At 35.3% G+C, this 15,821-nt stretch overlaps 1 protein-coding gene and 1 long non-coding RNA gene across 9 annotated transcripts in view; one reads left to right on the top strand and one right to left on the bottom strand.

Annotated features, from left to right (window-relative positions):
* Positions 1–3,626: 3,626 nt before the first annotated feature.
* The window catches only part of LOC128868679 (dystrobrevin beta), a 31,395-nt gene continuing 19,200 nt past the window's right edge, over positions 3,627–15,821 (bottom strand). For 6 of the 8 annotated variants that reach the window (XM_054111032.1, XM_054111038.1, XM_054111037.1 and 3 more), the window contains 2 exons: positions 8,097–8,140; positions 7,563–7,595 (listed from right to left, as the gene is read on the bottom strand). Coding sequence is in view for 2 of the 8 variants with exons in the window: in XM_054111040.1 (XP_053967015.1) it covers positions 7,530–7,595; positions 8,097–8,140 (110 nt within the window). In the remaining 6 variants the exon portion in view is untranslated. Of the gene's footprint in view, positions 7,596–8,096; positions 8,141–15,821 lie in introns of all 8 variants that reach the window. The other 2 variants (XM_054111040.1, XM_054111041.1) reach the window with 2 other exon arrangements.
* Positions 7,626–14,820, top strand: LOC128868680 (uncharacterized). Its single transcript, XR_008455146.1, has 3 exons — positions 7,626–7,646; positions 7,968–8,025; positions 14,677–14,820. It is a non-coding gene; the product is annotated as an uncharacterized LOC128868680 (long non-coding RNA).

The following is a 15,821-nucleotide window of genomic DNA, read 5'->3' as shown; positions in this document are numbered from 1 at the left end:
TGCCCACCCTGGCGTTGAAGTCGCCAAGCACGATTTTTATGTCGTGGCGGGGGCAGCGCTCATAGGAGCGTTCCAGGCGCTCATAGAAAGAATCTTTGGTCGCATCGTCCTTCTCTTCCGTCGGAGCGTGGGCGCAAATTAGCGATATGTTAAAAAATTGGGCTTCGATGCGGATTGTTGCGAGACGCTCGTCCACCGGAGTGAACGACAGTACTTGGCGACGAAGTCTCTCTCCCACAACAAATCCGACACCGAATTTGCGCTCCTTTACATGGCAGCTGTAGTAGACGTCGCAAGGTCCTATGGTTTTCTTACCTTGCCCCGTCCATCGCATCTCTTGGATGGCAGTGATGTTAGCCTTTACTCTCACGAGGACATCAACCAGCCGGGCAGAGGCACCTTCCCCATTAAGGGACCGGACATTCCAGGTGCATGCCCTCAAATCATATTCCTTATTTCGTTTGCAGGGGTCGTCATCAGTATAGGGAGGTCTCATCCGAGGCTTTTTCAAACTTTTCATTGGGGGGGATTTTTAAGTGGCGGGTCCCAAACCCAACGCACAACCAGCTATCCTGGAATGTTTCGCCTTCTCACGTTAGCTCACTCCCGAACGGGTGTTCGGAAGCTACCCAGAGGATACGTGGGCTAATCCCGGCTGTTGTGAGCTGCTTGAACCATATGCAGAAGAATCGTCCTGGCCATTCCCAAGTGAATGGCGATCAGTAACTTTCCCCACTTGCGTGGACTTCTACACATAGAACCATCCTCCAAATAGCTCAATTTAATCTGAATTTGCGGTACAGTGTAGCCCGTCGGTTGTTTTCGCGCCACTATGAGCCGAACGCCCTATCACTCAGGTTGACGTTTGACAATTCCGGACTTTAAAGAACATGACGGAAAATCATTTGCTCCATTTCTAATACGCGTACCGATTGAACCGCTGAATGCCTTCATCAGCACGCCTATTGATCTCTATTGCCCAAGTATACGTGATGATTTAGAGAAAATATGCTACAGTACATGCGGTATTTACTTCGCATCTATCACAAGAGCTGCAGAGCACAGGCGAGCAGCTCACATTGCACCAGCTAAGCAAGCGCGTATGTTCCGCAAAGTGCGACCCTCACGGATTGTCACAAGACGAGCTAATGAGTTACTGTGCGCAAGCGTCAACGGCTTAGAGTGGCTAGATTAGAACGAAGTTGAAGTAGCACATGATTTTACTGAAAATCATATGGACATGTTGGTCCCAATAGTCTCTCTAGAAACCGCGCATGATTCTCCATGGACTGAATTAGAGTAGATATTCTTTTTTTAATCGCAGTAGTTACGATTTAAGTCTTCTATTGTTAAATTTTTATTACACTTATAACTTTCAGCAATATTCATTACTAGTCTTAACTAGTCGTAAATAAAAGCACGAAGCAACTTTTTTTTCTTTTTACAATAACAATCCAACGCGTTTACATAAGAAACCCACATTTTGAAAAATCTCACGTGAGATTGGGGGATGGGGGAGGGGGTTGATTAAAATCTCACGACATCTCACCAGGGGGGGAGGGAGGTTCAGAAAATTGAAAAAAAACACCTCACGTAATTTATGGACGCCCCCTATCTCGTGAATAACTTTAGCAATGTTGGTTACCAATACCTCAATCCAAACTGGTTTATCCATAAAGCATTTAAACTTTACATGTCCCCACAAATAAAAATCCAAAGGGTGGATATCACACGAAGTTGGTGGCCAATTCACAATTCATAAATTGCTCACCGAAGCGACGACGCAGTAAATCCATTGTTTCAAATGTTGTGGAGATCAAAGGCTTCAACTTCCGGCATCCGGCATTAAAAAGTCGTTTATCATGGGGCGATAGCGTTCGCCATTCTCTGTTACATTGGCGCCAGCCTCGTCTTTGAAGAAATTTGGGTCGATGATTCCTCCAGCCCATAGGCCGCACCAAACGGTTGTTCTCAATGTATGTAATCGCTGTTCTTGAATGACTTCGGGTCTCGGGTTGCTCCAAATACAGCAATTTTGCTTATTAAAGTAGCCATTAAGCCAAAAATGGGACTCATCGCTGAACGCCATAAGTTGCTGAGCGCGCGATGAAAAAACTTTCGATGAACCAGAGCGTCGATTTTCCTAATACAATTGTGCGATTGGTAAGCGTTGTTGAGCCATAAGTCTTTCCGTAATGAAATTTCTATAAATACTGAAACAAATTATGTATTTATGTAGTTTGATAGTAGTCACTCTTTATTATTGGAAAAAGTACCTCCACTCCGATCACCTTTTATTTAATCAAATCGCATGCGAGTTTATTCCACTTATTGTACTTATATATGATATGATACGTTTCTTACGCTCGCCAGCCCAACTGGTTGCCGCTTTCTGGCTCGCGAAGAATTCGAGAGTTTAAGTTCTTTAATTCTTTTAGTTTATTTTTAGTTCCTTTTTTGTACTAAAGGGTTTTTCAATAAGAGGTGTTATTTTGATAAAAGATCAACGGTTTCGTTGCTTGTGTGGCACCTAGCGCTGTCTTGTTGAAAATAAACGTTGTCCAGCTATCTCTCGATAGCGCAATCCATTCACCGTAACTGTTGCTCCAGCTTCATTTTCGAAAAAGTAATGTCCAATGACTCCGGCGGACCATAATTCGCACCAAACAGTCACACATTGAGGATAGAGAGGCTTTTCAACAATAACTCTTGGATTTTCTGAGCCCCAGATTCGACAATTTTGCTTATTTTCATGCATTTTAACGACCCAATCAGCAAAGACACGACGTTGTTGATGATCAGCCGGCTTGAGTCCTTGTGTTAACTGGACTTTATAAGCCTTCATACCCAAATCTTTATGCAAAATACGGTGTTATGATGTTTGCGGAATGCCTAATTCCAACGAACGACGAGGAATGGAAAAGCCTGGGTGTTCTTCAACACTTTCGGCTACAACTGCAATATTTTCGGCTGTTCTTGAGCAACGAGCACAGGTTTTATTCTTCACATCACTAACTTGTTCAAACAGCTCGATTTTTTTCACCAATTTCTGTATTGCGGTCCGACAAGGTGCTTCACGATAACCCAAAAATGTTCGAGTTTTACGAACCGTCTCTGCCAAATTTTCACCAATTTTATAGTGAATTTTAATAATTTCAATGCGTTGTTTAAGCGTGTATCGTTCCATTTTTATTAGTGGCGTAGTTTGTACTTGTCAAATATCAAAAAATGACAGCTTCAAAAGTGGCATCTACCGAAATAGCGAGCTATTCAAAATAACACCTGTTATTGGAAAACCCTTTACTATGTATTGTAATAAAATTTGGTTGACCTTAAACTCACCTGCTTCGCTTTTCGCTAAAAAGAGAAAACTTCACCCGCCCATCCCTTAAAAATGCAAAGTTTTTAAATGTATCCCTTGCATTTATGCCAGTATTTATTTATTAATTATTTTATATTTATTAATTTTGTAAAACTGGATTAGTGTGCTATATATACTGTATATATATGTATATAAGTATAAGTACATATGCACGTTATTTGTATGTATTTGTTGTAATTATCATTTATGCATGTGTTTAATAAGTATGTTTGTTTGTAGTTATAACATTTTTTTAAAATTTCAACTTTAGTGTTCTTTTTTATTTTATTTTTTTTTTTTTTTCAACGATCTTATGTCGTAAAATATTGTAATATTGAACTCGTCACATCCCTTTACTCTTCCTATTTATTTCTGTTTGGTTTTAAGTACAAATTGTTCACTTTTGGACTTGTGTAGACTTTGCAGCTACATAATACTCATGCGTGTACGTATGTATGTATGGGTGTGTGTGTTTGAGAACTGCGCAGATAATTTAAATTACAAACAAATTTTGGTTGTAAATGGTGGACATTATTATTTGGAAACATTTTTTTTTTTTTTTTAATTTTTAAAAATGTTTTTGAATGTTTGAGAGACAAAATATTTTGCACTTAATTGATTTTACTAATATATAAATTATTGACTATTAAATGTAACAAGCAAAAAATAGTTTTTTTATAATCTTGGGCAAGTAATCATAAATACATATATGTAAATTAAAAAAATTATTTTTTCTCATATCTTAGGCAAGTAAATATAAATATATGTAAATAAGAAAAAATATTTTGATTTTTTTGTAATTTTTTTTAAGTATTCAAGGCAAATATCATTATCAGCTTCATTGCTCTTTGTTTAAATTAGCCTTTGCGATTATGTTGCATTTAATTCTATAAGAAATTTAAATTTAATTCATAGGCAAAGAACAAAATATTTTCCATTTAATTAAAAAAATAAATAAATAATTGGGGCGGACACTTCTGTTAGGTTTTTGGCCGAGCTCCTCCTCCTATTTGTGGTGTGCGTCTTGATGTTGTTCCACAAATGGAGGGACCTACAGTTTCAAGCCGACTCCGAACGGCAGATATTTTTATGAGGAGCTTTTTCATGGCAGACATACACTCGGAGGTTTGCCATTGCCTGCCGAGGGGCGACCCCTATTAGAAAAATGTTTTCATTAATTTTGCTTTCATCGAGATTCGAACCAACGACTTCTCTGTGAATTCCGAATGGTAATCACGCACCAACCCATTCGGCTACGGCGGCCATTTAATTACTTTTTGTTAAAACTTCACTTGGAACAATAAAATGTATATTTTTTTTAATTTGCATAGTTTGCATAGTAAAGTAACAATAATTTTTATAATGTCAAATTTTTAACTTAAAAAGTAGTTTTAAGAGTCTCAACTGAATTAAACGACAACTTATTTAACGTTCCCACGATAGTCCGTTCTTACGTTACTGGAACGACCCGGATTTATATCCGGCCAAGGACTGTCACTTCAAATGTTTATGCTACTACAACTACTTATTTAAAAAGCAAAAATTTCTCTCAAATTTTAACAAGCCCTTTTTTTGTGGAAAATAAAATTTTATCCGATTTATTCGTTTTTACATTTGTATATACAAGGTGGCGCAAAATTAGTCACCCTATCGGAAAATTTATTACTTTAGCAAATGGCGTATAACGTACAAAAGAGCGCGTAAAGATCAAAATAAAGATTTTCACAACTTCAAATAATAATTTTTATTTGGTAAAAAATTTATTCAAAAAAAACTGGCTGATTAATTTTGCGCCAGCAAATAAATTCGCATAACTGCAAGTAAAAAATTCTATTGTATAAAATTTTTATAAAACAATTTGTTTAACTTTAGCTGCTTTTAGATTAATAAATCATGATCTTTCACTGAAAATTTTTTTCAATTTATTATTTTACTAAACAAAAAATTATAGCAAAAACCGTAAAAAAAAATTAAAATGATTTTCCATAAAAAAATTTTAATTTAGTTAAATTTTTGTCCAAAGGGATTCTTGAGTGCATCAATTTATTGCTTAACAGTAGAAGCAGTTAACAAAATGTTAAGTCGATTTAATTTGCTTTGTCAAAATTCTGCAAAACTGCGTGGAACTTTGCTTTATAAAGCATTTCAAAACTATTAGATTTTTAAAAACTAACGCTACTTTTTGCAAAATCATACTAAAGACCAGTTTTTCAGTGAAATTTTAACCTTTAAATTAAATGGTGGTGCCACCAGGGACCAAACTTTTTCTTTTAAGAACAAGTTCGTGGTTGTGGGGGAACTACGTGATTACTTTTTTAAACAATTCCTTATGTTGCGCGTATTTTCTATCCAATTTTATAAATGCGCTAAATGTGAAATGTGAAAACTTGTGGTTTCCATTATCTCTCCGTTGGACACCTTTTCTAAAACCTTCGGTTTGGCACCCGGGTCTGGTTTTTTTTTTGTCCTGTTCGAGGATCCTTTTTAAAAGATTATCTCCATAAGTTTATAGAAAATTAAATTTTAGGAGGTTACCTAATAGCTGAAATCGTTAGCTATAATAGAAATATGAAGAGGGTTAATTGCAATGCGTATTTTGAATGGAAATCTTCGAATAATTTGATTTTTATGATTTTTTATGAGTTACATTTTTTGCTTAAATGCCTACGGTAAAAATGTGCTTAAGAAATTAAAAAATCTATGAAAACGTGTACACTTTTTCGTAAAACCAAAAAGTTAATTATGTGTCGTTTTGAAACTAATAGGGTTTTCTTTTCTCGTCAAAACATTTACATCTATTAAAACTTTTTTTTTTTATTTAGCTAAAAAAGTGATTCAAAAACCGAGTTGGATGATTAACTTTGCGCCACCAAATAAATTGGCCTAACTATAAAAAATTTTCTCTTCTGCGAAAAAAATCTTGATTTCCTAAATCCAGATTTCTTTGGACAAAAATGACCTTGAGAAATGAAAAGCTCCGCCCGAACGAGTACACTTTTTCGTAATAAAAGAAGAAAATGGTCATTTAAGGGTTAATTGTGTGGCGTTTTGAAACTAACAGAGTTTTCTTTTCTCGTCAAAATTAAGATTTCCACCAGTTAAAATAATTTTTCTTTTAGTAAAAAAGTTGTTCAAAGCTGAATAGAATAATTAATTTTGAGCCACCTTGTATATGTATTTCAATATATTTAATACATAATTTGTGAAGGATAACTCCTTGTTGCCTTGTTTTTTTCATATGCAATATTCAACATTTTCGAAAGGTGACATTTTTTTCGAGAAAAAGACACAGCATAAGTTTAAAACTTATCCCAGCTTAGCTGAAAACTTGCATTGAAAAACTGGCGCTTAAAATTATAGTAATTTTCTGCAGCTTAGTCTCCAAAATATATGCAACAAATAAATTTAAAAAAGAAAAAAATGGAGCTTTGCTCAGTTCATGAAATTTTTTTTTAATTTTATTTTTTAATTGAAAATAGTGTCTTCACAATAAATAATATCCACCCTATGAGTACAAATTTTAGAGCAAATATTTGTAAAAGTTCTTCGCAGTTCTTCTCCTATATATGTATATATGTATGTATGTATCTTTGAAAGTTTTTTTATATTTTTTTTTATTTTTATAAAAAACACTAAAATGTGACGCACGAAAACGTCTTCTAAAACACGTTAAATTAAAATCAAGCTATTTAAATTTAGAATTTGTTTTTTTTTCTTTAAATTGTTACTATAATTTTATGGTATCGTATATGGTATTTATTTATTTTATTTATTCATTTATGAGTCTTTATTTTGCATGTCTTAATTAAATACAAGTATTTAGTGTTTTCTTCTCATAGATTAGAATTATAAGCACATAATGTTACCACTTACAAATAAGTTAGCATCCGAATATCAAACAAGGATCATTTTTTAACACTCAATAAAAAATAAAAAAATTATTCAGCTGAAGTTCGCTCACATGGAATAGTTAAATAGTTAAAGTAAATAAATAATTCCCTCACATACTATAAGTATATATTTTTTCATTATGTATCTACGTTTTCATGTTGTTGTTTTTTTTCTTCTACTTCATTTTTCTCCTTTGTAAGCATTGTAAAGAGTTTTGCTTTTTAAATAAATCTAAGTGTAAACTTAAGCGCTGCTTTTGTTGTTTCTTTACTAGCATTTACTCATTTTGAAACTGCAATCTCCATTGGGCAAACTGTTCCTGCCAATGATTACTCGCATTTGCCTGTAAAAGAGAGAGAGAGAGAGAGAAATACGGAAAATATGTTACTTTTGTGTAAGCCACATGTATTTTGTTTTTTACAATATCACATATACATGTATACACAACAATAATATGTATCAATTAGAATTCATTTCATAACTATTAAATATCCATCTAATGAGTGTTAAAGTATATTTACAGTTAATGCATTATCTACAAAGGCTTAAAATGAAGGGCGTTGATACTTTGACACTTTTATTTTTTATCTAATTCGTTAACTAAGTATTTGCGACCTGATTGCATCGAAATGTTAAACACAGCAGTGATTGGCTTAGCTTAACACTTCAAAACTTGTCGAAAAGTTGGTACAAAGATTTATATTTTTTTATTTAGGTATCGTTTTACGTGTCGTGACCAGTAATGGATGAACAGAAGGACTGCAATTATTATGGTAAGGAAATCTAGACATTTACAGGGAATTATTGTTATTATTATTTTTTTTTTTTAATTGTTTTATTTTACCTTAACGATCCATTCATTGTTATACGACTGCAATTCATCAAAGTCTGCAAAATCGCATTTAAAGTGGAGTTGAAAAGAAGATAAGTTAAGTATTTTAACGTCGAAAACAGTTTTATAGATACTAAGCTCTTCTAAATTTTCTAATGTATTAGCAAATTAAGGTTAATTTTTTTTTTTTTTGCTTCTAGTATGAGCACTTTTTCATACTAACATTTGTGAGAAATGCCTTCTAAGCAGTTTGTCAAGAAAATGTTTTGGCATACAAAAATATTCAAGTCATTTGCAATTCATACATAGTTATCAGTACTTCGTAGCGGTAAGCTTTAGGAATCCATCAAAGCAAGCAAGAACAAAAATACAAAAACAAAACAAATGCTTCTCTCAGCTGTCAAGAGAGTGTTTTTACATATCTATTTTCGGCATCGCTTGCTAAGATGATTCGATATACCATTAACTTCCACTTACACATGCGCTAGTCATCAATCAGTCATAAAATGATTGTGAGAGTCATTTGTTAATCAAAATAACAAATCTTACGTATATTTTACGGAGCGCAAAAATGCCTTGAAAACGGATATGATTTGAGGTGACAATAGGAAAAAGTGTGCAAAACTATAAAAAAACTTAAATGGTTGTAGCCAAAATCTGCAAGTGGAGGACCTTGGAAACTATCTGACCGGGCCGAATGCATAAGTATTTTTTGGGAAAAGTAGCCGCAAACGCGCAGATTTCGACAAGAAATCTTGTATTGAACTTAGAGATGAGAAAATAGTCCGCCAAGCTTTGCAAAAGCACAATTATATGCGAAGGAGCCTTTGCTCTCTGCACAGCCTATTGAAAAGCGGTTATCTTTCGCACCTGGCTCAGCCAAACTGGGGATGATGTGAGATTCTGTGGTGAGAGTAAAATCATGCAACCATGGACCCAATAGAATGTGGAAGCAGCCATTAAACGCACTGAAAACGCGGAAAATTATGACGACAGTGAAATTTGGCAAACTTTCAGTTATGGTGTGGCGATGCACATCCAGCAAGGGAATGTGTGATTTGGTGTTTATAGAAGATAAGATGGATGCACGGCAATATATGAACATTCTGCAATGCCATTTGGCAAATAGGATAAATGGCTGGCTGCCCTTGCGAGTGGCCCACTTGGAAAAATGTTCAACATTTGTTCGTTGTGATACCATGCACGGGGAGGGTAGCTGAAAAGGAGAAGAGATAGAACCAAACAGGTAGAAAAAAGAAAGAAGGAGCTTTGGATTGGAGGATTACGACCAAGAGTGGCGATTTATGTTCGTCTGAACCGCGTCAAGCTACTGATGAATTTCACCAGATTTGTGATATTCACACCAGCAATATTCGCAGGTGTAGTGGAAAAGAGAGAGCCCAGATGTCTACACCTTTGTCCGACGAGATCAGGGCCGATGAAATGATTCCACCTCGTCCGCCACAAAGGACTTGACGCAAACCTTAACGCATGGGCACCTAACGGACAATGTCCGTTCCCTCGAACGCCTCCGATGTACCGCTGGCCAGAAGGATATCGCGACTTTGCACGTTTGCGCACTACCCCAGCGCTCGCTGAGTTGACGCGAGGCCCATCTTTCCAGGAGCAGACCCCATTTGACAAATAGTGCAACAAAGTTTGTTTTCACCGTTGACAACAAATCTCAGTTTAAATTCTACCAGGACAATGATCCAAGACTAATGGATCATATTGTCAGAATGTGGCTTCTTTTTATTGCAGTAAGTTATTGAATATACCAGCCCAAAGCCCGGATATTAATCCAATAGAAAATTTGTGAGCATATTTAAAAAAACAGTTGCAAAAAAACACTAAAAACGACGAGCACAGCTCAAAACCGTTATTTTAGAGGAATGGCACGAGATACTCCAGAACTATAATGTTCAAAAATTTATTAATTTTATGAGAAGCAGAGTAAAATATTATATGTTATAAATGCCCGGGGTCGTCATACAAAGTACTGATTTACACTCCATTTTTTTTAAATACACAACTTAAAGCTATTTATTAACTGCAAATATAAAAATACTTTCTAGACAGCTGTGTTTGAAGTGTTAATTGTTTTTGCTTTTTATTTGTTTTATTAATTTTATGTTATTTTTAAACGGAATACCTTTATTTTCCACTATTGGTCCATGAATTATTTATATTAGTCAAATAAAACCAAATATTGAGAGAATAACTTGAAAAAATATATATTTTCTTAAGCCATTTTTCTGAATTTCGCGAGATTAGTTGACATCTACACTTTCTTGACAAACTGTATGTACATATGTATGTTGGTATGCAAGTACAATATACATCGAAATCAGTCTAAAATCCGCTATACGAAGTGAACAGCTACCGCTTTTAGCTCATTTGCCAGAAATAGTATATTTACCTAAATTCGCAATTACTTGACAGATCAAGCCAAGAAAGTAGATTTCGAGAGTACCCTACCAAGGATTGCCAAATTAGCAGAAAACTAAAGCAAATGAAATGAATTATTTTATAAGAGGCAGTGACACCAAAATAAATTTATTCGGGAAAGTCTCAAACTACAGCTGATATTTCCGGTATATTTATAACCGAAGTTTTCTAGAAAATTGATTAAACAAATTTTTTTTGGGAAGAATGCAAAAAACGAACAGTTGGTCTAGACTTAGTTTCCGGAACTTAACTTAACTTACCACAAGATAAATATTATAATTCTATTTTTTATTTTATATTTACTTTTCGAGCTTTTTGACTATTCACCGCCAATGATGCAACACCAAATGAATTCGTTTGAAAAATTATGTGAACATCCATATTAACCCCGAACCTAAAATTTACAACTTCTTACGATAAGTTAAATTTTGGCTAACTACTTTCAAAGCTCTTTGTTTCAGAGGTTGGCAAAAAATTAAGTTAATTTAAGTTACAGAAATTAATTCAGGTATCACTTGATCTTAGAGAAATCTCGAATAATTCCGCTATCAAAATTAGAACGCCGACAGAACACAGCCGTGATAGTAAGTAAAATTTGCCAGACGGCAATTAACCAAAATAGCTTTATTTGTATTTTTTTCGTGCACCTGTAGGTGTGGCCGTTTCTGTAGCGACAAGACGCACGCCACAAATTGGATATAAACTCGATCCAATGCGCAATAAAGGGTGTAGTTTAGTGCAATTAAGTGCTTGAAATTAATTATATTGGGTTGGCAACCAAGTAATTGCGGATTTTTTAAATCAAAGAAAATTTTTTCATGGAACTAAATAACTTTATTCTGTAATGTATTGCCCATTTGATCAATGACCTTTTGCCATCTTTCAGGCAGCAACATAGTCCCACGTTCATAAAACTTCTGGTTTTTATTAGCAAAAACCTTAATCAGGTACGTTTTGACATCATCATCATTATTGAAATTTTTACCATTCAAGGAGTTTTGTAAAGATCGAAACGAAAAGTAATCACATGGTGCAAGGTCAGGACTATATGGTGGATGTAGCAAAACATCTCAACCAAGCTCCAATAATTTTTGCCGAGTGACTAAAGATGTGTGCGGCCTTGCATTGTCATGGTGGAATACAATACTTTTTCGATTTGTCAATTCGGGTCGCTTTTCCCCAACACAATTGATCGTTCGGTTGGGTGGTAAAAGTTCAAAGTAGACAATTCCTTTGTAATCCCACCAAACTGATAACAAAACCTTCTTTTGATGAATATCAGCTTTTGATGTTGTTTGAGTTGATTCACCTGGCCTGCTCCACGATCTGTTCCGCTTGATATTGTTGTAAACAACCCATTTTTCATCGCCAGTTATCAGTCGTTTTAAAAATTGATCATTTTCATTCTTTAGCAAATCACAGCTGTTAATGCGTTGCGTTAAATGCGTTTCTGATTTTCCATGCATGTATGTGCTACATAAAGCTTCTTTACAATCTCACGTGTTGTACGGTGACGATCCGAATCGATTATTGCTTTGATTAGGGTGTCATCAACTTCAACTGGACGACCAGAGCGTTTTTCATTTTTGAGTGAAAAATCACCAGAACGAAATTTAGCAAACCAATTTTGACACTGCCGTTCTTTTAAGGCTTCGTCACCATAAGCAGCACATACATTTTTATGAGCTTGCGATGCGGTTTTCCCTTTGCGGAAATAAAAAAACAAAATATGATGAAAATGTCCCTTTTGATTTTCCATTTTTCAACGAACGCCAAACGAAAACTACGTGATTGACAGCTGAATTGTCAACTATCAAATAACAAAATGTGTTTTACATTTGTATTACGTCTGCAAACCTAAAAATTCAACTGAAGTCATCTATGAGTGAAATCCGCAATTACTTAGTTGTCAAACCAATACTTCTGATCAAATTGTTTAGAAATTTTATGATTTGAGGAAATGTCAAACTTTTTTTTTTTGAAAAAACAAACCACGTTTTTTCGGGAAACAAGCAGTCGATAATTATTCATCACGAGCACACTTGAACTTCGGCAAGCGAATTGATTGTGTTTATGCTATAAGCTTAGAAAACCACCAGATAGCATCACAAGAATGCCACTGGATTGGAACCCGCAAGAGAGCAGAGGTCGCGGTCGGCCAAAGATCACTTGGCGAAGGTCGATGTTGCCCGAGCTAGCAGATGGCGACATCACATGGGGCGGCGTAAAAACAACAGCCCAGAACCGTGTACGATGGAAGAGTCTTGTCGAGGCCCTATGCTCCCTTTTCGGAAGAGTAGAGATTTGGAGACTCTTTTTAACAGAGTCTATTCTGAAATAAATTGTATAATCAACTTGAAATCAGTCTTTTGAAAGTTTCGTCTTTTTTATGGCAATTACTTTAATCAAATTACTTTTGTCAACCCAGAAACCCATCGTCCCATTGATTTTTGCGCGTTTTCAAGTCGATTTCTACAAGAGTCGAAAACGATTTTTTAATGAACATGAGAATGCAGAACAATATATTATTACCATAAGTATACACATAACAGTACAGATTAATCGATAACTTTATTTACCAATAACAAGATTTTCAAATGAGTTGCTAGCTTCTATTATACATGTATTATATAGGTATAAGTATATGCTAGTAAGTACACCCCTGATCGTTCCTAATTACACTGAATAACAACCCAAAAATATCTTGTTTGATGACTACATTTTCTAAAGCAGTTTTTCATGCTGATGACAAATCTGAAAACCGTTTTTCTCTATCACGTCAGGTTTTTAAGATATTAACATGTCCCTCAAGATTCATCTCCTCGACTCACATCTCGACTTCTTTCCAGAAAACCTAGGTTCTGTTAGTGATGAACATGGTGAACGTTTCCATCAGGACATCTCGGTGATGGAGTCACGCTATCAAAGTCGATGGAGTGCAGCAATGTTAGCCGACTATTGCTGGATGCTTCAGCGCAACATGCCAAATTGTCAGCACAAACGCAAGTCTACAGCCAAGAAATTCAAACCAAACTAACTTTTAATTTAAGGAACTTTACGTTACATCTATGTATTTTACAAGTATATTATATCTTAAACTATGTGTATTTATGTTAAGTAGTACTCTATTCAGCGATATATGCTCTACTGTGATTTGCCTGCGAGTTGTTTGCTTTGATACAATATTAAACATATATAAATGGTCAATGCCAAATATCTCAACAACGGTGGGTGATAGAGACAAACGGTTTCTATATTTGTAATCAGCATGTCTTACTTGTCTTAAAACAAGTGTTGGTTTCCAAGATATTTTCCGAAAGTTTTTTTTTGTTGATCAGTGTTAGTAATTAGTGGATTGGTTGAAGGAAAAAAATTTCACGAAATTTCCATAAAAAATATACGAAGCAATAGCAAGCTACGAATTAAATCATCACAATCAATCACTGGCTGGTCATACCCAGAATTGATGGAATAGGAAAAATGAAGTTGGCAGCGCATTGAAAATTGTATGTGAGTAGTGATGGAAGCTATTAAAACTTCGTTTTTTGGCTTTTGTCAAAATTTCAAGTCGCTCGAAGCAAAATTGACAAAGCTATGAGTTGACGAGCGTCTGTTATTCCAGGGCGGGGGTCTATACCTGTTCGACTTTAAAGCGCATTTCTGAAACCTTTATTTTTTAAGTTCGCCTACGCCCGAATTCAAAATCCACTGCACAGTACTTCTTCACAAAATTCACCAGTTATTCCTAGGAGCTGGTTTTTAAAAATTTTTGATTCTACAATAACAAATTAACCGATTTTTTTTTTGCTATGAAGTGCTATGAAAAATTGAAAAATCGAAAAATAAATAAATATTCCTTGAGAAAAATCTCATTTAACACATTAAAGGCGGGAGTCGTAGTACTACGATTTATCTCGACTGTAGGTTACCAGTTTTTAGTGTTTAGTTATTTTTTAATACTTCTTGTAGTTTTAAGAGTTTAAATAAACTTTTCTAAGTCTAAATTTTTTTATGATTACACAAAATATCGCCCGCTCTAGGAGGAAAACCGAGGCGGGGCGGCCGCCGCGTTACCTAGCAAACTTTCGTCAAGATCCCCCGCCTTTAATGTGTTAACAAATTCATTTTGATTTTTTCTTTTCAGATCATCCTACCGCGAGCTATGATGTACACTACAAAACGAATTTTTTTCGAGATGCCTCCGGAAATTCACTGTCTCTCGCCTAATTTTCAATATTTTGCAATAAAAGTTTCTCACAAAAAATGACATTTTTTGGCAAGGACTTTTATCAAAAAATATACGTTTTTGAATACTCTAGACGTCCTTCTTTCATTTGATACACATATGTCTATGTTATAAAGGGTATTTCAAAAGACACGCCTAGATGTTGTTTCAAAATAAAACTAAAAAATAAAAATTTAGATTCTTTCAGGTTTCACTATTTTTATTCAAAATACGACGCTTAACAATTATATGTGAAAAATGGCATCGTTTAAATGTCCGCCATAAGCACGTAAATGGGTAAAATCCGCCAAACAGTCGATTTATGATTGCCTAATTGGCGTCTAGGTATCGATGTTGAAGGTTGTTCAGCGACACTGCGCTACAACACCGATATTCTCAACAGAACCTCCAGTTTTTGATCTGCCATCCTTGGTCCTTTTTCTATCCACGATAGAACCAGTTTCTTGAAATCCGTTCACCCACCTTTGAATTGTCTATGCATTCGGATGATTACTTCTACCAAAAAAATAACGAATTTCGTGATATGTTGTTCTTAAAGACCGACCATTTTCATAATAAGTTACAATTATTTCAGTGCGAATTTGTACATCTGACAAATGTCGCAGATCACATAGGAATTATTCACTACTAACATCTTGACGTTCCATAGCACAAATCGGAACGGTCTCGATGCCGCCCTGTCTGACTTTGGTATCCCCGCAAAACTTATACGGCTGTTTAAAATAAGTTAGAATGATACGGTAAGCTCCGTCAGAATCGGAAATGACCTCTCCGAGCCGTTCGATACCAACCGAGGTTTCCGATAAGGCTATTCACTTTCGAGTGATTTCTTTAATCTCCACTGCTGCTCAGTTGAACCGCTTTGGCACTATCTACTATAAAAGTGTCATGCTATTGTCGTATGCTGGCGATATTGTCGGACTGAACAACCGCGCCGTATGCAGTCTGGAGAAGGAAGCAGAAAAAGTGGTTGTTGCGGTGAAAGCGAGTAAAACAAAGGACCTGCGTTCCTCGCGTCTTGAACAATGCGTCACTGTTGGCAA

This window comes from Anastrepha ludens, chromosome 6 (assembly GCF_028408465.1).
Source record: "Anastrepha ludens isolate Willacy chromosome 6, idAnaLude1.1, whole genome shotgun sequence".
Taxonomy (NCBI): domain Eukaryota; kingdom Metazoa; phylum Arthropoda; class Insecta; order Diptera; family Tephritidae; genus Anastrepha; species Anastrepha ludens.
This window is presented reverse-complemented; position numbering and strand designations above follow the sequence as displayed.